Consider the following 25,712-nt stretch of genomic DNA (forward strand, 5'->3'; position numbering starts at 1 on the left):
CGTCCAGCTTGACAGATTTGGCTAATAAATATGGTTTGAAATTCCTCTTCTTAAGGTGGGCCAGGGACAATTTATCCTACGATAAACTATGAAGTTAAACTCACTTCTACCGAAAAAAATATTACTCAGTAAGCAAATCTTACAATCAGTAAAACTGCAATTTTGAGGGATTTTGCATCTGGGGCTAATTTAATCAGCACTGTGTGCCTTATTTTAGGACTTGGGACAGAAAATCTCAAAAGGACCTCAATCTACTTTCCTAATAGTAAAAATTCAAGAATTGTAAATCACAATGTAAGTCCGTCACTTTTCTTTTCTCTTTCTTTCTCCTATCTGTCTGTCTGTCTAGCTATCTAGCTATCTAGTTAGCTATCTAGCTATCTATCATCTATATATCCATCCATCCATCCATCCATCCATCCATCCATCCATCCATCCATCCATCCATCCATATCTATCTTATTTTGTCTGTCTCCTCTCCCTCCCTCCCCCCCCTCTCTCCCTCATCTCTCTTTCATTTCCCTCAGTCTCTTCCCTGGAGTAATTACTTCATTTGGCAAAGGTAAATCCAGCCTTTACAAAATCATGTAACCTCTAAAATAAAGTATTGTGCAGTGCAAGGGGATAAAAATGCCACGTAGTAAATTACTAATGGCTCTACTTGCAAAACAGCACCCTCTAGCTTCATGATAGAGTAGTGGACATCTTTTCTGAGGGGAATTGACAAAATACCTCAGAAGATAGCCAAACTGGATTTCCTTCCTTCACTTCTAAACACACTTTACAAATAAACACTGTTTTCACGAAATAGCTGAATCCCAGTGAGTAGGGGGACGATGACAAGATGGGTCTTTTATTCATTCCGGATTAAGTGCCTTAACCAATTAGAAAGCTGTGGTCATTCTTATTCCTGAACTACTAACTATGGGCAATGGGCCGGCTATCTCCAGAACTGGACATCTGCACGCGTATTACATTTATGAAGGTTGTTTGGATGGTTTTAAAATGGGAAGAAGGGGGAAGATAGAGTGAAAGGGACTTGATGAAGCACCATCTTTCTAAATTAGTGCTGGGTGGGAAAACTTTCTCCCAATTTTTTCTACCCATTGAAAGAGAATTGATTTTGTAGCTGTATCCCCGAGAAGGAGAGAATTTAAATGAAATTCTGTTAGTAGAATGTAGAGCAAGGGATGTCAAACTCAAAATTAATACAATCGTGTGAGTCCAGAGGTATTTCACGAGAAGAGTACTCCACTCCTCTGCTCACAATAGAATCCCCTTTTGCCACCAGGCTTGAAATTTTGGGCTTGAACAACCTAGAACTATGTTGACTAAGGTCTGACCTAAGCGGAGTACACAAAATTATCTGCTACAACGTCCTACCTGTCAACAACTACTTCAGCTTCAACTGCAAGAATACACGGGCAAATAATAGATACAAACTCAAGGTAAACCGCTCCAAACTAGATTGCAGAAAATACAATTTCAGCAACAGAATGGTCAATGCCTGAAATGCACTACATGACTCCTTTGTTACGTCCTCTAACCCCCATAGCTTCAACCTCAAACTGTCTACCGTGGACATTACCCCTTTCCTAAGAGGTCCGTAAAGGGGGAGTGCATAAGTGCACCAGCGTGCCTACCATCCCTGTCCTCCTGTCCCCATTTATTCGTACCCATTTCCCGTGTTCATGTTTATACTTAGACCCGTTATCTTGTACATGTTTGACAAACTAAATAAATTAAAAATAAATAAACTCAAAGCCCAGGGGCTGGATCCGGCTTGCGTGGTGCTTAGATCTGGCCCGCGGGCTGCCCTAGAAACGAGGGGATTTGGTATCTAACTGGCTGAGCTAAAGTGATGCAAATTGGTAATCTGTCTGTCTGTCTATATGTCTGTCTGTCTGTCTGTCTGTCTGTCTCTCTCTCTCTCTCTGTCTCTCTCTCTCTCTCAACTCTGCTTCCCACAACCCCTTCTTTCAACAATCTTTCATAATGGGAGACCATCACCATGCTGCTTAGAATAACTGACCTTTTACTAGGTTGCAAAAGGGCTTCCATTCTCTGTATGAGTTAGTTCTCACACAGCCAGTAAAAACTAACTTAACAAATAGGACCAGGAAGAAGAAGAAGAAGAAGAAGAAGAAGAAGAAGAAGAAGAAGAAGAAGAAGAAGAAGAAGAAGAAGAAGAAGAAGAAGAAGAAGAAGCAGAAGCAGAAGAAGGAGGAGGAGGAGGGTGGGGGAGGAAGAGGAGGAAGAAGAGAAGAAGAAGATGAAGAAGATGATGAAGAAGCAGAAGCAGTCTTCTCTTGCCTGGAGAAGGAGAAAGTGAAAGGATGGGAACAACTAGAGAAATTATCATTGGTGCAGCTTGTTGCTGAATTTTGATAATACCCATGGATCTGTTACATTTTGAACCACCACCCACCATTAGCACTTAATGATAGCAGTTGATTTGTTACATTAGAACTGGGATGGTGAAGTTATGGCACACAGAGCCACATTTGTTGGACACTAGCCGTCAGCTCTGGTGCGCATGCGCGTTCTGGCCTGCTGATTTTTCGCCATTGCGGAGGGCTGGGGGGGGGAGCATTTTCACCCTCCCCAGGCTTCAGGAAAGCCTCATTCTCGAACTTCCAGTTGGGCCATTGGGGCTGTTTTTCACCCTCCCAGCCTCTGGAGGCCTTCCTGACTTCCAGAGGGTCCCCGGGGGGCTGAGGAAGCCCCTGTTCTTCCTTCACATGCTTCAGGAAAGCCTCTGGAGCCTGGGTGGTCGTGTGCGCATGCGCAGGTGGATGGGGAATTGAGTGGGCATGCGGGTGGGCGTGATAGCGTGCACGCACGCAATTTTGACACACCATAAGAAAAAGATTCGCCATCACTGCATTAGAGGGACATATCTATACGAGGTCGTATCACATGATCTACCGATAGCATTTATTCTATGTATCTTCTCCAACTTAATTGTGCTATCAAGAAAGAATGCAAAAACAGATGAAGGGTAGAGTTTATTATGACCACACCACACATTAGCCAAGGGCCTTTCAGTTCTCTTCCCTGTAATTTATTTGTCATTTGAAGAGAGAACTTTCAATTCAGAGAGGTTTTCCCCCTTCCCCCTTCTCTCGATGATATCCGCAAGAGGCCGTGATATATTATAAATATTTAAAAAATTATCTTGTGAGAATGTCTCTGGAAGTCACCATCGTTGTTTGTCATAGATGATGTTCTCACATTCTTTGTTTATTTAGTAGTTCAGATGTTGTCATGGGATAATCTGATTGGAATAAAAAAACCCATAATATTCATATACAGAAAATAAAGCCAAAAGGAGATATGGGAAAATGTCGCATATTTTGATAACCTATGCTGAGCACTTTGTCCTAGCTCCTTGTATGGTTTGTATCTAGAATGCCAAAGCGTCAATGGTGCTGGAAATTGATGTGAAAAGTGTACCACAATCATCAAACATGTTCTGGGAATACTGATTTGGATCAAGTTCCTTGCTTCTGTTTCCCATGCTTAAGTTTCCAACAGCGTGGTTGTGTTTGCATGCTTATCTTTTCTCAGAATGTAGCAAATCTAGCAGCTGAATTAATAAGAATAACACTGTTGGAAGGGACCTTGGAGGTCTTCTAATCCAACCCTCTGTTCAGACAGGAAACCCTATACTATTTCAGACAAATCGTTGTCCAATCTCTTCTTAAAAACTTCCAGAATTTGAGGATTAACAACATCTGGAAGCAATTCACTGATTAATTGTTCCAACTGTCAAGAAATTTCTCCATAGTTCTAGATTGTTTCTAAGAATTAGAATTCTAGGTTTCTATCCATTGCAGAAATATTCACTTGGTTAATTTGGGAGAACTTATTTTACTGTGCAAACCCAGCTCATGTAAGCAATATTGCCCAAATGCAGAAAAATGAATTATTTCAACAATTATATGGAATGTTTTATGTGAACCCAGAAACCTCAAGGGGGCTTGGGGGCGTGTCCATGGGGTGTGGCCAGCTCAACGTCACTTGTGTCAGGTGCTACTGTGGAGACCCGAGTGCTCTGCCAGCAAAAACAGGTTCCCGAGCTCCGTTTTGGCTGTGATGGCCTCCTACAACCCTCTGCCAATGAAAACAGAGTTTGGGAAGGCTGCGGACAACCCTTCTGAGCTCCGTTTTTGCTGGCAGAGGCACCATGAGCTGTTTCTTTGATGTTTCCAAAGCGGCCCCGTGGCCCAGATCTAAGCACCCCATGGGCCGGATCTGTCTTGTGGGCATTGAGTTTTACACCTGTCCTATATAAAGCAGTATGTGCAATAAACAACACAACCACAGTAGAAAGATAGACATTAAGCTTCTCAATAAATAGCTATGAGAATCCACCAGCTTTTCAGTAAGGTGTCTACGGAGATTCTCAGTCCTCCAGGTCATGGTTCTCCCAAAGGTGCTTTTTTCAAGAGGCAACTGGACTTTCTGGTTTTTCTTTGAAGATGTTTCGCTTCTCATCCAAGAAGCTTCTTCAGCTCTGATGATGAGCACTTGGTTGAGAAGTGCAATGTCTTCAAAGAAAAACCAGAAAGTCCAGTTACTTCTTTTCTAATCAAAATGTTCAATTTTTATTTATTTAGGAGATAAAACAAGAGATGAGATTCCTGATAACTACATCCACAAATATTTCTTTTGGTAGAATTATAGAAGCAGATTGCCACAACTTCCTAAGATTTTGTTAAATATCCCGACAGTCCTGGAATTTGTAGGCAATCCTCCATTCCATCCTAGCGCTTTATCTAGGTCCAACATTTTTTAATTTCTGAGATCAGTTTTGATCAGCTAAATGCTGCCACCTGCAGAAGCATTTAATTTCGGTTCTTCCTAATCTTTAATCCAAATTTTCTTCCACTCCCTTTTATCCTGACCTCTGAGAGCAGCAGAAAGGAAATCTGCACTAGAAATCTGCTAATACAGGACCTATTCCACTTCTGATAATTCTTTTTTATTATCTGGATTTTTCAACAGCTTCTCATAGAATCTGATTTCCAGAACTCTCCAAACATCTGTCTCAGATCATGGTCTATGTTGTTGTTCTTATTTAAACGTCAAATTCCAAACGAGGCAGGAGATCTAATCAATACAGAATGGGACTGCATATAAAGAAAATCACTGCAGATGGGGACTGCAGCCAAGAAATTAAAAGACGCTTGCTCCTGGGGAGGAAAGCTATGGCAAATCCAGACAGCATACTAAAAAGCAGAGACATCACCCTGCAAACAAAAGTGGGTATAGTCAAGGTTATGGTTTTCCCAGTTGCAACGGATGGCTGTGAATGTTGGACCATAAGGAAGGCTGAACACCAAAGAATGGAGGCCTTTGAACTCTGGTGGTGGAGAAGACTCCTGTGAGTCCATTGGACTGCAAGGAGATCCAACCGGTCAGTCCTAGAGGAGATCAACCCTGACTGCTCTTTAGAAGGCCGGATCCTGAAGAGGAAACTCAAATACTTTGGCCACCTAATGAGAAGGAAGGACTCCCTGGAGAAGAGCCTCATGCTGGGAAAGATTGAGGGCAAAAGAAGAAGGGGACGGCAGAGAAGGAGATGGCTAGATGGAATCACTGAAGGAGTCGACGTGAGCTTAAATGGACTCCAGAGGATGGTAGAGGACAGGAAGGCCTGGAGGAACGTTGTCCATGGGGTTGTGATGGGTCGGACATGACTTCACAACTGACAACAATAATAAAGAAAATGTATACAAAATGTTTTAGAGATGGCACTTCCCACCAGCAAGATAGCTAAGATGTTTAAAGATATGTTTGGTAAATGCTGGTAGTATAATCAGCCTCTGGGCTCTTACTACCACACGTGGTGGACGTGTCCTAAGGCAAACATATACTGGATAAAAATACATATTTGGAGAGAAAAAATGATAAAGGAGCATATAGATTTAAAACCAGAAATATTTCTGTTGGGTATCATACCAGAAAAATATAATAAGGGGATTATGTATCTAATACTACATGTGTTAATAGTTGCTAGAATTGTATTTGCACAACATTGGAAAGGTGTGGAGACCCTACAGAAGAGAAGATAATTAAAAAAATACTAGAATGTGCAGAAATGGATAGATAAACACTTGAAATTAAAGAGAAGGAAGGCTCAGAATATTTTGAAAGATGGGATTCATTTTATCAGTGGTTAACTAATAGAAATAGACGTTAGAACATTTAAAATTATAAGAGAAGGGCTAACTATACCATGAGGGCTTATTACAATAGCTTTTTATTAATATTAGTATTAATAATTAATAAGTATTAATATTATGATGAAAAAATACTATTTTATGACTACTACTACTGAACATTATTACTATTATGATTATTGCTCAAACTAATTGTAACTAGACAACACACTGTTTATATAGACACTGGAACTATTGCTTTTTTATGTATAGCAAAAATAAAAAATAAAAAAAAGATACAGAACAGGGCTAAACTTTCCCCTGCCAATCTAGAGATCATGTATTCTTTACGGTTACAGTAACCTGGAGAGGATAGTTATGCATATACTTTAAGGAAAAAAGATTGTCTTCCACGGACATATTGACATATTAATGATTTGGCTAATATCTAAGGGGCTCCCACAAAGGAGATGGCAATCAACCTATTCTCTAAAGGACCTCAGAGCATGGCAAGAAGCAATGGATGGAAACTAATCAAGGACAGAAGCAACCTAGAACTAAGGAGGAATTTCCTGACCGTTAGAACCATTAATCAGTGGACGAACTTGCCTCCAGAGGTTGTGAGTGCTCAAACATTGGAAGTTTTTAAAAAGAGATTGGACAACCATTTGTCTGAAATGTTATAGGGTCTCCTGCTTGAACAGGAGGTTAGAGTAGAAGACCTCAAAGGTCCCTTCCAACTCTGTTATTCTGAATAGAAGTGTCAGGCCTGCAGCTATCTTTCCTTTTGGATCTTTGGACTGCCACACTTTCTATTATTCTACTCTGCATTTTCTATTGTGGGAAAATGGGAGGAGGGATTGGAAGGAGTTACATATTATGTAGCCATAACAAAATTCTTTCTAGAAAGCCAAGGTCATCCTTTGTCTCTGAACCTCTGCATCTGACCGGAACTGGATGGGTGGAACTGCCAGCATAGCAGTGGGAGATTGGACCATGTGGTGGATTTGTGGGTATGGGGGCAAGATCTTCAACTAGGTGGGGAAAAACTGGAAGCTTTCAGATATGGGTTTTCCCAGAGGTGCCAACATGGCTCTCTTAATAAATTGGAACTTTGAGCAATGCTTTACCTAGGACTCTGATTTAATTTTGGATGCTATTTGGAACCCTGACATTAACCCGAATCTCCCATTTTCCCACAATAGAAAATGCATATTAAAATAAAAGAACATGTGACAGGCAAAAGATCCAAAAGAAATGATTTCTTTTCTTCTGCCACCTTTTCAACTGGTGCAAAACACTGTTAATAAGAGTGTTTGGAAAGGTTAGAAAGATATGGATAAGATGCAGTGCCTGTGCTTTCCACATTTTCATCTTATTCTTTTGCAGGTCCTCAAATAAATCACTGCCCAGTCAGCTTCTCGAACCAGCTGCTCCTTGGATACACTGACACCCAGCTACTTTCCTTGCCACTCATCATACCCAATGGCCATGCTGGATGGGGAAGATGGACAATGATGCCCAGCGCATGTGAAAAACTTGGCAATATGTGTCTATCACAATGGGGTATTGTGGGCCTCCAGATGCACTGTCTGTTTTAGGTAGCATTCAACAGCAAGCAGCAATTCTACACATAAACATAAATTCTACACCGTTTTTTTTGGGAGGCACCGTTTTTCGGTGGTTCTCCTCCTACCTCTCGGGCAGGTTGCAGTTGGTGTTGGTTGGAGGACAGAGGTCGTCCCCTAGGCCCCTTAATTATGGGGTGCCGCAGGGGTCAGTCCCGTCCCCCCTCCTGTTTAACATTTACATGAAGCCGCTGGGAGAGATCATCCGACGGCACGGGATAAAATACCACCAGTATGCGGACGATACTCAATTGTATCTGTCCGCCCCATGCCAGCTCAGTGAAGCAGTTGACGTGATGTGTCAGTGCCTGGAGGATGTGAGGGTCTGGATGGGGGTTAACAAACTGGCTCTCAATCCTGACAAGACCGAGTGGCTTGTGTTTTTTCCTCCCACAAATTGGCAAGGTATTCCATCTCTCAGGCTGGGGGGTGAAATTATACGTCCCTCAGACAGGGTTCGCAATTTGAGAGTCCTCCTGGACCCACAGCTGACCTTAGATCACCATTTGTCGGCTGTGACCAGGGGGGCATTTGCCCAGGTTCACCTGGTGCACCAATTGCGACCCTACCTGAACCGGGAGGATCTTACAACAGTCACTCATGCCCTTGTGACCTCAAGACTGGACTACTGCAATGCGCTCTACATGGGACAGCCCTTGAAGAGTGTTCGGAGACTTCAGCTGGTCCAGAATGCAGCCGCGTGAGCGATTGTGGGTGCGCCTCAGTACACCCACGTTACATCTATCCTCCGCGAGCTGCACTGGCTGCCTATTGGTCTCCGGATACGCTTCAAGGTGCTAGTCATCACTTATAAAGCCCTACATGGTATTGGACCTGGGTACTTGAGAGACCGCCTCCTGCCAATTACCTCCCATAGACCCATTAGATCCCACAGATTAGGCCTCCTCCGTATTCCATCTGCTGGCCAATGCCGGCTGTCGACCACCTGGAGGAGGGCCTTCTCTGTGGCTGCTCCGGCCCTTTGGAACGAGCTCCCCATGGAGATTCGGACCCTCGCCACCCTTCAGGCCTTCCGGACAGCCGTTAAGACCTGGCTGTCCCAGCAAGCCTGTGGTTGAGTTCCCCCCCCCCACACTCGAACTTGTTGTGCTTGCTGTGTTTTTTCAATTGTTGTATCACTGTCCTGTTTGTCTTACTTTTCTGTATTTGTTCCCCTTCCCGTGGTTTTTGTTCAGCCACCCTGAGTCCCTTCGGGGAATAGAATCGAATAAATACCAATACCAATACCAATACACATAAAAAAACATTTTTTTTTAATTTTAATTTTTTTAATGCAACCCAATTTCATTACATGGCAAGAACATTTTTTAAAAACCCTACACATAGCATCATGATCAACATGTTTATAATTTGCATTCATTATATGGAGGGAGGAAGGGAGGAAATAGAAGGGAGAGAAAAGGAAAGGAAAGAAGAAGGAAGGGAGGGAGGGAAGGAGGGAGCAAGGGAGTGAGGAAAAAGGAAAGAAGAAAGGAGGGAGGGAGGAAAGAAGGAAGGAAATAGAAGGTAGGGAAAAGGAAAGGAAAGAAGAAAAGAGGGAGAGAGGGAGGGAGGGAGGGAAGGAAGGAAGGCTACATATATCCAGCCAACATCATAACAAAATAATTGGTACCGCACATGGGTACTTACATATTACATTCAACAAAGTACATTGTGCTTATAATGCAACAATGTTGACAACCACATGGACAAGGAGAATCCCTTTGGTACATAACGTGTGAAACTTCCCTTCCATTGGGCTAATCTACTCAGTTTTCTGGGAAGGAAGGAGCCAAGCATTTCACTGGCAAACCGGATTCCAAGGAGCCAAGCAATAGCTTAGCTCTCCACCGAGCATCACAGAGCGACGACTTAGCTCGTTAACAACTCGCACAGCATTGGATACAAGGGGTTGAAGTGTTTCATTAGCTTTTGTGCAACTCTAAAACCCATGCTCCTTGAGGATTCGCTCCACCCCCCCCCCACCCCTCCTGCTACTTCTCTCGTTTGCAGAAGCTCTGCCTGATTCCCACCACGGCAAATGTTTGCGTTTCCCACTCACAGGGCAATGAATAATGGCTTGAAAGTTTGCCCAAAGGCCGCCTTGCTGAGAGGCTCCAAGGCTATTGGCATTAGTTCCTCAGCAGGCTACATTTTCTGAGGCTGAGCCACTGTCCCCTTTGAAGGAATGTCTTGTGTGCTTTCCCACTGCTCAGATTTATTTTGGCTTCTGCTTATCTCCCCACCCCCACCCCTTCCCTCCCCCCGGGCCACTGTTCTTTTGGATCTTGAAAAGAGGCCGATCCCGCTGCTGAAAAACCAGAAACTTTGATTGTGGGAAGCCCCGGTGTGTGTGTGTGTGTGTGTGTTTGTTTGTTTTACGGCTTTGTGCAGCCGACATGATTGGAGTTTGAATGGGGGGGGGGGGGAAGAGAGAAGGCTGGTTATTTTTTAAGGTCCACCCCTACTTCTCATCTCTGAGCTCTTCCCAGCCACCCCGTTAAAACAGTTGCAGAAAATCATAACCCTAAAGCTCATTTTGTCACCGAGTTGGCTGCAGGCTTAGACTGGTGTGACCAGGATGTTAAATCATATCCAGCTCCCAAAAGGACATCCCAGCTTTGACCGAATCACCATGGCAACTTGCCAACCCAATGCTACTGAAATCTATCTATCTATCTATCTGTCTGTCTGTCTGTCTGTCTGTCTGTCTGTCTGTCTGTCTGTCTGTCTATCTATCTACGGTATCTATCTATCTATCTATCTATCTATCTATCTATCTATCTATCTATCTATCTATCTATCTATCTATCTATCTATCTATCATCTTTCTTTTATCATTCATTATCAATCATCTATCTTTTGCCTAGCTATTAGCTATGTATCTAGCTATCATTCAACAATTATCTATCTATCTATCTATCTATCTATCTATCTATCTATCTATCTATCTATCGATCTATCGATCTATCGATCTATCTATCTATCTATCTATCTATCTATCTATCTATCTATCTATCTATCTATCTATCTATCATCTTTCTTTTATCATTCATTATCAATCATCTACCTTTTGCCTAGCTATTAGCTATGTATCTAGCTATCATTCAACAATTATCTATCTATCTATCTATCTATCTATCTATCTATCTATCTATCTATCATCTATCTATCTATCATCTATATCTATCTATCTATCTATCTATCTATCTATCTATCTATCTATCTATCTATCTATCATCTTTCTTTTATCATTCATTATCAATCATCTATCTTTTGCCTAGCTATTAGCTATGTATCTATCTCTCATGAAACAATTATCTATCTATCTATCTATCTATCTATCTATCTATCTATCTATCTATCTATCGATCGATCGATCGATCTATCTATCTATCTATCTATCTATCTATCTATCTATCTATCTATCTATCTATCTATCATCTTTCTTTTATCATTCATTATCAATCATCTATCTTTTGCCTAGCTATTAGCTATGTATCTAGCTATCATTCAACAATTATCTATCTATCTATCTATCTATCTATCTATCATCTATCTATCTATCATCTATATCTATCTATCTATCTATCTATCTATCTATCTATCTATCTATCTATCTATCTATCTATCTATCTATCATCTTTCTTTTATCATTCATTATCAATCATCTATCTTTTGCCTAGCTATTAGCCATGTATCTATCTCTCATGAAACAATTATCTATCTATCTATCTATCTATCTATCTATCTATCTATCTATCTATCATCTATCTATCTATCTATCTATCTATCTATCTATCTATCTATCTATCTATCTATCTATCATCTATCTATCTATCTCCCACCCAACAGAAAAGTTTTGTGATTTTGCATATGGGGCTTAATCGCCTTATGAGAGCCCTTATCTCTTTGAGATGGTAATGTAAGAGGTTGAATGTATATTACATTTACTTAAGTTGAATTAGCCAACTAACTCCAGGGATTAGAGTTTTGCCTGGGATTACATACACTTCTGCTTGTCACCCGAATCGCTAAAACTGTTGACTGTGGAATTAACTAACCCTTCCATCTACCAAGATAGCAGTCCTAGAGCCCTGATGGTGAACCTCACCACCGTCCAGGCCTTCCGCACAGCCCTCAAGAACTGGCTAGCCCGTCAGGCCTGGGGACATGGATAGTTGCCCCTCCCGAATGATGAATGTATGTTGCTTATTACTTTTATTATATGTGTCTATGTCACTGTTTGTACTTCCCCTCCCTGATTTTATGTGAGCCGCCCTGAGTCCCCTCAGGGAAAAGGGCGGCCTACAAATGTTAATAAAATCTAAATCTAAAATCTAAACCTATGGCATGCATGCCAGAGGTGGCACACAGCACCCTCTCTAATGGCACCCGAGCCGTTGCCCCCGTTCAGCTCCGGCGCGCATGCACATGTGCCTCCTGCTAACCAGCTAGCCTTCGGGTGTCTGCTGTGAATGTGTGGGGTGTGTGCAGGGGGTTGTGTGTGCATGCTTGGGGGGGCAGGATGCATGCTGTGGGTCACACATGGGGGTGGGCCACATGTGGGGGGTTACGATTGCATGTGCGGGAATCATAAATGCATGTGCGAGGGTGGGGTGCATGCAGGGTGTGTGTGTGTGTGTGTGTGTGTGTGTGCATTGCATTTTGGGAGTTTGGGTGTGTGCACATTCGTGCACGTGCTTTAGGCACTCAGTCTGGGAAAGGTTAGCCCTCACTGCCCTAGAGAAACATAGGGCCTCTCTAGGCACTCTATGGGTATTTTGCTTTCACACATCTCCTCCCCAATGAAAAATAAATATATTGGCTGGGAGGAAGTGGATCGGAAATGGGACGAATGCCTATTATTCCATTTCTCCAATACACGGAGCTGCTTCTGAACGTAAGAAAAGAAGTCCATTCCTCTTTCCATTCTCTTTATTGGGCTACAGTTATTGTTGCTATAAATCATGGTCCATGATGTAGGTGGACCACAACTGAGCCCAGCATTTCTCTTGCTAAGTGAATTTTGCCCCATTTTACAACCTTTCTTGCCATAATTGTTGCAGTTGTTAAGTTAGTGACACGATTGTGATGTGGATCTGGCTTCCCCGTTGACTTTGTTCATCAGAAGGCCGCCACAGGTGATCATGTGACCCCAGGAAAGTGCAATTAGTCATACATATGAATCAGTTACTAAGCTTCTGAATTATGATTACATGATCACAAGCATCCATTGCAGGGATGCTGCAATGGTTACAAGTGTGAAAACTGGTCAAAAGTCACTTTTTTCCAGTGCCGTTGTAACTTTGAACAGTCACTAAATGAACTGCTATAAGTTGAGGACTACCTGTATTGGAAACCTCAAGTTTCCCAGTCATATGTCAAAAAAATATTCCTCCCTTCTCCTGGAAATAGATTTGCTCTTGGCTCCTGCTTAGTCCTTAAAACTGAAATTAAATTGCCCTCCAAAATTTAATATTCATTTACTATTACATAGAGTTACATAGTTAAAAAAAAAACCTTTCCCCCCCTTACCACCTCTCCTGAACGTTGAATGACAGTTTTGTTTCGGTTTTTACCTGGACTAGGATAAAAGACAATATTTCATAACAGATTCTCCTTCTTTCTCCAAAATCTCACTGTCCCACATCTCTTTTTGTTTGGTTTATATTTTTAGCTCTTGGCCATAATTGCCTCCTCTTTTAATAGCAGATTGCACGTCCCAATTTAAAATAAGAAGCTCAATTTCCTTTTCCACGTCAAAAAAAAAAAAAGCTTGCTTTTAGGATGAGAGAGAGAAGTCACCCATTATCAAAAGAGGATGTCCTCAAGATGACTCAGCTGAATATTCCTCATTCAACAGTTCTTTACCAAAAAGGGAAAACTCACTTCTTTTTATAACTATCAGTGTGGAGCCTTGTTTAACCTTAGTTTTTCCCAACTCAGTATTCACCCCGACACATTATACCAAAATTATTAGAATCTCTCACCAGCACAAAGGATTCCAGAACTTACAATGACTCCCTGGAGAAGAGCCTAATGTTGGGAACAGTTGAGGGCAAAAGAAGAAGGGGACGGCAGAGAAGGAGGTGGCTGGCTGGAGTCACCCAAGCAGTCGGCGTGAGCTTCAATCGACTCTGGAGGAGGGTAGAGGACAGGAAGGCCTGGAGGAACATTGTCCATGGGGTTGCGATGGGTCGGACACGACTTGACAACTAACAACAACAACAGCAACAACAAAAATGTCCTATTCCTCAGGAAATTCCCAGGTTAGAGAAATATGGCTTTCCCCCCATATAGTTCATCTCAGCAATCCATATATGCTCAACCAGGGAATAGTCAGGTAACTTGTTGGAGTTGAGAACATCACAACAGGGGTAAGCAGCCATAATATCACAGAAGACATCAATTCAATTCCATTCTGACCAGAGCTAGAAGGGGCATTGGAGGTCTTCTAGTCCAACCCCTTGCTCAGGCAGGAGACCCTATACCACAGGTGTCAAACTTGCCATGTCACGTTGATGTCATGTGACGTATCATGATGTTTTCGGCCTTCGCAGAGCTGGGGTGGCCGTGGCCTGCGCGTAACGGCTCTGGCCCATGGGCCGCCCGTTTGCTCTATACCATTTCAGACAAGTCCAGTCTCTTCCTAAAACCCCACAACTTCAGAAGGCAAGCCGTTCCACTGGTTAATTGTTCTCACTTTTAGGAAGTTTCTCCTTAATTCCAGGTTGCTTCTCTCCTGGATTAGTTTCCATCCATTGTTTCTTGTTCTGCTCTCAAGTGCTTTGGAAAATAAGTTGCCCCCCCCCCCCTTCTTTGGGACAGCCCTTCAAATACTGGAGTATTCCTATCATGTCCTTCTTTTTTCTAGACGAAAGGTAAAGGTTCCCCTCGGACATATGTGCTAGTCGTTCCCGACTCTAGGGGACGGTGCTCATCTCCGTTTCAAAGCTGAACAGTGAGCACTGTCCAAAGACATCTCCATAATCATGTGGCCGGCATGACTAAAGGCCGAAGGCGCGCGGAATGCTGTTGCCTTCCCACCAAAGGTGGTCCCTATTTTTCTACTTGCATTTTACATGCTTTCAAACTGCTAGGTTGGCAGAATCTGGGACAAGTAACAGGAGCTCACTCTGTTACGCAGTGCTAGGGATTCGAACCACCGGACTGCCAACTTTTCTGATTGACAAGTTCAGCATCTTAGCCACTGAGCCCCTGTGTCCCTTTGGCATCTTAGCCACTGAGCCCCCTAGACATACCCAATTCCTGCAACCCTTCTTTATATGTTAAGTCTCCTTAATCATCTTAGTTGCTCTTCTCCGCACTTCTTCCAAAGTGTCAATATCTTTTTTTTTTTTGTAATGTGGTGACCAAAACTGGATGCAGGATTCCAGGTGTGGCTTTACTAAGCATTTATAAAACGGCACTAATATAACCAAATATATCCAACATGCTCTTCCATGTTTGGGTAAAAAGATGGAAGAACTTTGTTTCTGGTAAGCTTGGCATGCGGAGAGGTGTTCAAGCACAAATTGTCACGGACTTCAGAGAAGAAGAAGCAAAGCGCTATTATGAAATCAACTTGTCTGGTTTAGAGTAGAAATCCCCAAAGTTTCGGGAGGTCATTGGATCCTTTTGGTGTCTTGAAAAATCTGATTGCAAAATGTCTTCTGGAAGAGGAAATTGTCTATTTGCAAAACAGCTTACTAGGGGACATAACCAGTTCTTTGTATTATATCTCATCTTTATTATTTTTAACAAATAAGATGTGTACATGTCCAGCACGCTTTCTTCCTCCTATTTTCCCCACAATAACAACTCCGTGAGGACGGTTGAGGAGAGAGAAAGAAGCACTGGCCTAAAGTCACCCAGCCGGCTTTCATGCCTAAGACAGGACTAGAACTCACAGTCTCCTGGTGATTGGCCCAAAGTCACCCAGCTGGCTTTCATGCCTAAGAGAGGACTAGAACTCACAGTCTCCTGGTGATTGGCCCAAAGTCACCCAGCTGGCTTTCATGCCTAAGAGAGGACTAGAACTCACAGTCTCCTGGTGATTGGCCCAAAGTCACCCAGCTGGCTTTCATGCCTAAGACAGGACTAGAACTCACAGTCTCCTGGTGATTGGCCCAAAGTCACCCAGCTGGCTTTCATGCCTAAGACAGGACTAGAACTCACAGTCTCCTGGTGATTGGCCCAAAGTCACCCAGCTGGCTTTCATGCCTAAGACAGGACTAGAACTCACAGTCTCCTGGTGATTGGCCCAAAGTCACCCAGCAGGCTTTCATGCCTAAGACAGGACTAGAACTCACAGTCTCCTGGTGATTGGCCCAAAGTCACCCAGCTGGCTTTCATGCCTAAGACAGGACTAGAACTCACAGTCTCCTGGTGATTGGCCCAAATCACCCAGCCACCTTTCATGCAGAAGGTGGGACTACAATTCACCATCTCCTGGTGATTGGCCCAATAATCAACCCAACTGACTTTCATAGCTGAGACGGGATTTGAACTCACAATCTCCCACTTTCTAGCCTGGTGCCTTAACCACTAGACCAAAGTGGCTATTACAAGGCATCAGCTTCAAAGCTACTTACAATTTTTTTAGTCCCTTCTCTTGTCCTATTCCCCTGCTTATCACTGCCTCTTTTTTGAGCAAGTGGGCACGGTTCCAAACAAAGCATTGGGTTGATTTCATCATCGTCTTTATGTCTTAAAATATCTTTTAAGTTTCATTCAGGCCCCAGTGGCATATTTGGAGCAAGGAATCTGGTTGTAGCCAAACGAATGTCTGTATATATATACACACACACACTTGCTCCTGTGTTGAGAAACTAGGTAAAACACTGACACACAATAACTGGCATCTCGGGTTGGCATCTTTGGAGGGAGTTGGTCAACTCATAGTTTGAGTTTTACAAGTTGCTAGACCTACAGTCTTCCAAAATGTATGTGTTTGCTAAGCAACCAATGAAAACTCCCTTATGAGTCCTTGTGTTCCCCCGCGATCCCATTCAATGCTTCCTCCATCTTTAAGGATGACTTCCGGTGATGAGCACTGGAAACCGAGCCCCTCTGGAAAGTGGAAAGTCTCCTGCGGAAATTGCCTCCGGAAAAGTAATAGAGAAGTGGGTTGAAGCAACAGTTGAAGGCTGCCAGGGAGTAGGTTATCACCACCGATTTCTGCATGTAGAGACTCTTCTCGCAGGAAGTCTCGTCCTTCATTAAGTGGAGGTGGACCGTGCGCTGGATGTGATATGGGGTGAAGCTCACGAGGAAGACAATGGTCACAATCAGGATCATCCAGATGGCTTTTCTGCGCGTGGCTTCTTTCTTCTGCATGGAATTCTTCAGCAGCTTGTTTAGGATCATGGCGTAACAGATGGTGATGGTGGTGAAGGGAAAGATGAATCCGACGAACAACGAAATGTAGTGGAGAACCATCAGCTTCCTCATATCCTTGCTCTTGGGGGGCTCAAAGCATTTGGTGATATTTTCATGAGATAACTGGGCGCTCTTCTGCAAAAAAGGGCTGGTGGTCAGGGTTACGAAGAACCAAATGCCCACGCAGACGATGATGGCCTTCTTCCGGGAAATAAATTGGATATTCCAGATAGGGAAAACGATGGCAATGCAACGGAAGAAGCTCATCGCCGTCATGAACAGGATGCTACAGTACAAGTTGACATACATGGCGTAGGAGCTGATGCGGCACAAAAAGTCACCAAAGAACCAGTTGCCCTTGTAGAGGTAGTAGACCACCCGCAGGGGCAGGGTGCATACAAAGAGAAGATCTGCGATGGCCAGGTTGAACATGTATATCTGGAAAGACGTCTTCTCTTGGTACGTCCTGATCAGGACACACAACACAAAGCCATTGCCCACAAATCCCAGGATTGAGATGATGGAGTACGTCACGGGATACACCTGACTCCGAAACTCATCAATGGTGGCGTTGCATGACATGTTTTGCATTGTGTTTGCAGGAAAAGCCATGGGAACACACTCATCTCCTAGGGAGCAAAAACGGGGAAAAGAAGGAGGGAGAGAGAATATATAAGACACTCAGAGTGAGATTCAAATGTAAAGATGCTACCAATGAAGAAACTCAAAAAACTGATTTCTTCTTACACAATTTGTGGGAGAAGGAATGGCAGAACCTGGGGGTGACATGAAAAGAGGGATCAGCCTAGAATCCTTATGTGGCAACAAGTGAACTAAATCCAAACAAAGGAGTGGAATTCAGCAGATTCTGACCAGTTCTGGGGAAACGGTAGTGGAAATTTTGAGTAGTTCGGAGAACCGGTAAATACCATCTCTGACTGGTCCTGCCCCCATCTATTCTCTGCCTCCCAATTCCCAGCTGATTGGGAGGAAATGGGGATTTTATGGTATCCTTCCCCTCCACACCCACCAAGCCACGGCCACCAAGCCACACCACACTGAACCAGCAGGAAAAATGCTTTAAAAAGTGAAAAAAAGTTGGCTATACCCACCCAGTCATATGAACACCCCCCCCCCCAAGCCAGGCCCACAGAACTGGTGGGGGGGATTAGATTTCACCACTGGACTGCAGCTAAGTAATTAAAAGACACTTGCTCCTGGGGAGGAAAGCTACAGCAAATCTAGATAGCATACTAAAAAGCAGAGACATCACTCCGCTAACAAAAGTGGGTATAGTCAAGGCTATGGTTTTCCCAGTTGCAATGGATGGCTGTGAAAGTTGGACCATTAGGAAAGTTGAGCGCCAAAGAATGGAAGCCTTTGAATTATGGTGCTGGAGAAGATTCCTGTGAGTCCCTTGGACTGCAAGGAGATCCAACTGGTCAGTCCTGGAGGAGATCAACCCTGACTGCTCTTTAGAAGGCCAGATCCTGAAGAGGAAACTCAAATACTTTGGCCACCTAATGAGAAGGAAGGACTCCCTGGAGAAGAGCCTAATGCTGGGAAAGACTGAGGGCAAAAGAAGAAGGGGACGACAGAGAATGAGGTGGCTGGAGGGAGTCGCCGAAGCAGAAGGCGTGAACTTAAATGGATTCCAAGGAATGGTAGAGGACAGGAAGGCCTGGAGGAACATTGTCCATGGGGTCAGGATGGGTCAGACATGACTTCGAAATGAGCAACAATATAATTAGAAGTTCCCCTAGGAATCATCTCCTGGCTTACATTCTGCATTGTATCTAAGGAGATTTTTAATTTTTTTTATTGCAGACAATATAATGAGACAACCAGAAGGGGGCAATCCTGGTTAAAAAGGATTAGACTATATCACTAAGTAAAAGAACTGATGACATTCTCGGTCTCAGCGAAAAGTGCAATATTAAATGGAAAAAAATGACAATAGTCCTGCAAAGAATATATATGGTGTGATGTGCCAGACTGGAAGGATGTACATTTCTCTCTGACTCATTAAAATATCATGTTAACTTTTTGGAATAATCCTCTGCGGAATTGAAATGACCGGTTTTGGGTACCCCTGGAATCAAGAAAGTGATGGCTAGATGTCCTGAAACACCATCGACTGATGGAAAATTAATTGCAAAGCCCAATTTTTCTAGCAAGAAAATCCAGCCACTTTCCTTGGCATCTCCAGCTAAAGCAAAAAAAAAAAAAAAAAAAAAAAGTACTGTATTTTTGAGAGTATAAGACACTCTGAAGTATAAGATGCACCTACTGTAGCTTTTGGAGAGGAAAACAAGGGGAAAATATCTTCCTCTGCCTCCCAGTAATTTGCCTCCTTGCAACAAACAGCAAACAGTACAGACAATGTACACTGTTTGTAGTGTTACATTTCAGACTATACTTGTACAGATGCTGTTAAAATTGTTGTGGCTTTTTGAAAATATACATTATTCTTTGCTATTTAAAAGAAGACACAATAGCACTGGGCCTCTTCAGATCAAGCATTTATTTTAAAAAGCTTCTTCATTTTGTTAAGCTGTCTAGAACAATAATGAAACAGTCTTTAAAAAATAAGTCTAATAATTTGAACATTCTATAGGCATTTATAGTTATTGACTTACCTCCTTGCAGCAAACAGCCTGATTAGCACACAAAAAAAATCTCCCTCTGCCTCCCAGCAAATTGCCTCAGGGAGCAAACAGCAAGTTTCACTTTCAATTTCAGTAGGGGCCTCCCGATCACCAGTTGTTTCAGGCTGCAGGGATTGCCATAGCCTATTGCAGCCTCTGCAAGCCCCATATTCCCCGTTTGCTGCAAGGAGGTAAATTGCTGGGAGACAGAGGCCAAAGCCCTTCATGGTATTGGATCTGGGTACTTGAGAGACCGCCTGCTGCCAATTACCTCCCAAAGACCCATTAGATCACACAGGGTTGGCCTCCTCCGGGTTCTGTCTACCAGCCAATGCCACCTGGCTACTACCCAGGGGAGGGCCTTCTCTGTGGCAGCTCCGGCCCTCTGGAACGAACTCCCTGCAGGGATTCGGACCCTCACCTCTCTCCAGGCCTTCCGAAAAGCCGTCAAAACCTGGCTTTGCCGGCAGGCCTGGGGTTGATAGCAATAGCAATAGCAGTTAGACTTATATACCGCTTCATAGGACTTCCAGCCCTCTCTAAGCGGTTTACAGAGTCAGCATATTACCCCCAACAACAATCCGGGTTGATGAGTTCCCCTCCCCTCTCGACTTGTATGGTTGTGTGATTCTTGGCTATTTTAATTACTTGTATTGTGTTTTATGTTCCCTTTTCCCCCTTTTGAGTTGTTCGCCGCCCTGAGTCCCTCCTGGAGAAGGGCGGCATACAAATAATAAAATTCAATTCAATTCAATTCAAAGGGTTGGGGCTGGTGGGTGGGTGGGGCTACATTCGGTATATAAAACTCACCCAAATTTTCACCCTCTTTTTTGGGGGTAAAAAGTGTATTTTATGCTCGGAAAAATATGGTATGTTAAAACCCAGGAGGTAGTGTAGACAATGCCACACTGGATGAACCAACGTTCACCACTTTCCTTCCCTCCTAAATGTGCAGCTTATAATAATAAAATCTTGATTTTTTTTCAAAGATAATGGGTTAAATTGAAGATGCAGAAGAAACTGAAAATATAATGCCCCATTAGAAAAAAGGAAAAGCATTCTTCACTTTGGAAAACCTCAAAGAGTACATCCCAAATTGCTATATTACTTAGCAAGTCTCCAGACCATTCCAAGTAGCTGTATTGTGTAGAAAAATTGGGCATATAAGCCTACCCTTGATTATTCATCTTCACTGAAACCATTTACCCCAGTTAAGGGTATCTTCTATTTCAGACTCCCTCAAATCCTATTACTAATTGCCAATCCATGCCCCTAAATTCCATAAATGTATATACTATTAAAACTCTCACTGTTAAGACTTTTAACTGGGCAAGAGTGCATCACAGGGCAACAATTTTTGGATCAAACTACCTTAAATGGGCCAATTTGTCCAAAACCATGACTCCAGAAGGAAAGAAATTTGGGAAAGTTTTGGTTGCTTCAGGGCTATTGGATGCTACTGCACTGCTGCTGCTGTCATTAGAGTTGACAGTTTCCAAGGCAGTCTCACAATCCCTTACTCCTTCCCTTACCCAGCAGCAGCCACTTACCTGCCTGATGGGAATGAAGGGCAGGGCAGGGCAGGGCAGGGCAGGGCAGGGCAGGGCAGGGCAGGGCAGGGCAGGGCAGGGCAGTGAAGGAAAGGACAGGACAGGGAAGGACAGGGAAGAGAAGGGAAGAGAAGGGAAGAGAAGGGAAGAGAAGGGAAGAGAAGGGAAGGGAAGGACAGGAAGGGAAGAACAGGACAGGGAAGGACAAGGAAGGGAAGGGAAGAGAAGGGAAAGGAAGGGAAGGGAAGGGAAGGAAAGGAAAGGACAGCGGACGGGACAGCACAGGGAAGGGAAGGACAGGACGGGACAGGGATGGGAAGGGATGGGAAGGACAGGACAGGACAGGGAAGGGAAGGAAAGAGAAAGGAAAGGAAGCAAAGGGAAGGGAAGGACAGGACAAGACAGGGAAGGGAATGACAAGGAAGGGAAATGAAGGGAAGGAAAGATTTCTGATGTTCCTGACCAGATTCCCAAAAGGAAACTTAATGAGAAAGCCAGCAGGAAATCAGAAGTCCCTCCTGCTCCCACTACTTTTTTTTGGGCCTGCCTGTGGTCATTCTGTTTCTCCGTTTACCGTATATACTCGAGTATAGGCCGACCCGAATATAAGCTGAGGCACCTAATTTTACCACAAAAAACTGGAAAAGTTATTGACTCGAGTATAAGCCTAGGGTGGGAAATGCAGCAGCTACCGGTAAATTTCAAAAATAAAATAGATACCAATAATGTTTTTGAATATTTATTTCAAAGAAAAACAGTAAACTAGCGGTGTATTCAATGAAATACTTCACTCACCTCATGATGCTGATGTCCCGCTGTGATGATGATGTCCCGTGCAGCCGCGGGAGCGATGTCCCGCCTCCTATGACACACGGCACAGTGATTCCTATCATTGGATCACTGTACCAGAGGAGGTGGGACATCGCTATGTGGCTGCTTGCCATAACAAGGAGGAGGTGGGACATCGTTGCAGAGCGGCAGGAGGGGGAGGAAGGGGAATCGTAAGACAGCCCTGCATTACATTAGAACGTGAGGAGGGGGGATGGTGCGGTGCGCGCTGCGCGGCAAACTGACACAGAGGGAGGGGAAACTCACAGGGGCACTGGGCCATTCACGAGTGTCACCCAGCGGCATGGCCCCGCCCCTTTTTCTCCTCCATTTCGGGCAAATTTTTCACTGACTCGAGTATAAGCCGAGGCGGCTTTTTTCAGCCCAAAAAGTGGGCTGAAAAACTAGGCTTATACTCGAGTATATACAGTAAGTAAGGAAATATCTCTGACATGATCACCCAATGGGGCACAGATGGTCTCTTCTCAACAATTTGGAAGAGTGGGCACACCAGGTATGACGTCTTGAAACTAGAGCCTGCATCCAAACATTACCCAACATTGTTTCTTTAACAAAGTAACAGAGTGTCTACACTTCCTTTGCACCCATAAAAAGATTGCTGGGGAACCTAGGTGAAATGCAGATGGAGGCATTGATTTAAATCCAAGGATTGAGCTAGCCATGGACAAATACCACCATGAATCACATACAGATGGCAAAGGTATAATACCTGTTGAAGATGGGGCCACAGTTTGAAATTGTGGGCGCACAGCCCCTTGTATGTGGGATCCTTGGGGCTTTCTGAGCTTGGTGGTTTTCCTGCAGAGGTTTCGTGACCCCAAATATGCAAAGTGCACTGATGATGTTGCCTAGTTGGGTAATGAAGCGTCTGCAAGAAAACCACCAAGCTCAAAGAGCAACAAGGAAGGACCCGTCATTTCAAACCTAAGTTACAAATATCCCTCTTAATCAGAGCCCTTCATAAATTCTCTCCAACCCAAACAACGGTTCAAGTTCTACTCACATCCTTCTGAAGATTTCTGCTTTCTGAACTGAGATGAGATCCTCCAGAAAGATGTGGCAGAGGTGATAACTGGACCAACGGTCTCCAAATCTGTTCAAGAAAGAAAGAAGGAAAGAAAGAAAGAAAGAAATGAAGAGAGGCGGAGGGGGAAGGAGAGAGAGGGGGCAAGAGGGAGATAGAGAGAGAGAGAGAGGGAGAGAGAGAAAGAGCGGGGGGAGAGAAAAAGGGAGTGAGAGGGAGTGACAGCAGGGAGGGAGGGAAAGAGAAAGAAAGAGGGGGGATGGGAGGGAGGGAGAGAGAGAGAGAGAGAAAAAGAGAGAAAGAGGGAGGGGGAGAGAAAGAGTGGATGGAGAGAGCGGGGGCAATGAATCTCTTTCAGTAAGTTGGAGTCCCGGAAAATGTCCCCACCCCACCCCACCCCTAAAATTACTGTTTTGAGACATGGTTAAGGAATAAGTGTTCCCAACCACATTTTTTTAAGTGCTTCCTGGAAAATTACAAAATTAAATTGCCAAAACTGATTGAAGCACAAACATCAAACCCTTCAGCTTGAAAAAAACCAAAAACAAAAGCATCTATAATATAGCAACAGAAAATCTTTTAAACCTCTACGGTATATGCAGGGATGGTTGAGGATCAGGAGTTGCACAATCTTCCTTCAAATACTCAAACAGGCATGCACACAACCACAATGGACTCCACATGTACCAGCAAGCCTACACACAAACTCTGAGGCAAATACATCCCAGGAAGAACACTGTTACAAAGAGAAAAACACACCCACAAATTCTTCTCCGAGTGATTGAGGCTTGAAATACCATATTGCAAAGCTTCTTTTCTGGTAATATTGTACTGCAAACTAGGGCACACAAAACCTTTGCCAGACCAATTCTCGAATACAGCTCGTCTGCCTGGAATCCACACTGTATATCGGACATTAGTAAAAGTCTGTCACCTGCACCTCCATAACTGTCTGGCTTGGCTCTGCAACCAAGACAAACATAGACTTCAACCAAGGGTGGGTTGCTGCCGGCATTGCTGCTGGTTTGCTTCGTGTGCGCATGTGCAGTTGACTGTAAATTGTTATGCGCATGCGCAGAACATGAAAAAATATATTAAAAAGCATGCCGGCAACAGCAGCAGTGACAATGGACCTGGTTCAGGGGTGTGGCCAGCCTGGGTCGCTGCCGGTTCTGCGACCAAGGCCAAAATACTGCTACCGGTTTGCCCAAACTGATGCAAACTGGAAGCAACCATCCTCTGATTTCAACGGATAATTAGAACTACAGAAAAAATTGTTACCAACTTTCCTTCCATTGAGGACCTGTACACTGCACAAGTCAAAAAGAGGGCCATGAAAATATTTACAAACCCCTCTCATCCTGGACAGAAATTGTTTCAACTTCTACCCTCAAAACAACGCTATAGAGCACTGCACACCAGAACAATTAGACACAAGGACAGTTTTTTCTCGAATGCCATCACATGCTAAACAACTAATATCCACAACTCTGTCTAATTACCTAGTAAGGCTGTATTACTATTATTTTTCTCTCCCGTCCAATTATCTATCTCTCCCCACTATAATCATGTTGCTTGTATCTTTCAATTTACATTGTTTTTATTTGTTTCCTGGTATGATTTGATAGCTTATTAGTAACCTTGGCTATCACTAAGTGTTGTATCTTTTTATTCTTGATGAATGTATTTTATTCTCCTTATGTACACTGAGAGCATATAAACCAAAGACAAATTCCTTGTGTGTCCCATCACACTTTGCCAATAAAAGAATTCTATTCCATTCTATTCTATTCTATTCTATTCCATTCTATTCTACTCTACTGTATTGTAGTCTATTGTATTGTATTGTATTGTATTGTATTGTATTGTATTCTATTCTATTCTATTCTATTCTAAAAGTAAAAGAATACCTTGAGAGCCTTCAAATATTCTTCTAGGCGTTTTTTGCAGACAAGGAGGATGTCCGGACTAATTCTAAGTTAAAATGTGTCAGCACATTTCCTCAAGGTTTTGTACCCTTGAGAATTCAAGGGTACAAAACTTTCAGGAAGTGGCAAGATACATTTTAGCTTAGAATTAGTCCGGACAAGATTCAAGGTTTAGGTGCCAACTTTCTTTCCTTCATCAGAATTTCGTGCTATTGTTGTTTTGCAACTGGTGGTGGGAAAAAGTTGCTTCCCTCTAATCCCCCTGCCCAACCCAACCCAACCCATCTCTCCATCTTTCTGCTGTTTTCCTGCTTCTGAGTGAGGAGAGTCAGGGAGGCTGCAGACTAGCAGAGGCGATGAAAGGAAGAAGGCTCGAATGTATCTCTGAGTCACTCAGATGGAGCAGGGGAGTTTGTGTTTGTGTAGTGTATGTGTGTGATTATGTAGAAAAGCAATATAGTGGTGGTGGTGGTGGTGGTGGGGAGATTCAACATAGCCAAAGTCAGAAACCAGGTTCTTTCCATGGATCACACT

General features: G+C 43.4%; 1 protein-coding gene across 2 annotated transcripts in view; it reads right to left on the reverse strand.

Annotated features, from left to right (window-relative positions):
* CYSLTR1 (cysteinyl leukotriene receptor 1) overlaps nucleotides 1–23,316 on the reverse strand; it is a 42,737-nt gene extending 19,421 nt beyond the window's left edge. The window contains exons 1-2 of one of the 2 annotated variants that reach the window (XM_032227311.1): nucleotides 23,230–23,316; nucleotides 16,134–17,808 (exon numbers count right to left, since the gene is read on the reverse strand). In XM_032227311.1, the coding sequence (XP_032083202.1) occupies nucleotides 16,778–17,791 (1,014 nt within the window). In that variant the 5' untranslated portion in view covers nucleotides 17,792–17,808; nucleotides 23,230–23,316 and the 3' untranslated portion in view covers nucleotides 16,134–16,777. Of the gene's footprint in view, nucleotides 1–16,133; nucleotides 17,809–23,229 lie in introns of those variants that run through there. The other variant, XR_004256238.1, reaches the window with a different exon arrangement.
* Nucleotides 23,317–25,712: the final 2,396 nt, after the last annotated feature.

The sequence above is a fragment of the Thamnophis elegans genome, chromosome 12, assembly GCF_009769535.1.
Source record: "Thamnophis elegans isolate rThaEle1 chromosome 12, rThaEle1.pri, whole genome shotgun sequence".
Taxonomy (NCBI): Eukaryota; Metazoa; Chordata; class Lepidosauria; order Squamata; family Colubridae; genus Thamnophis; species Thamnophis elegans.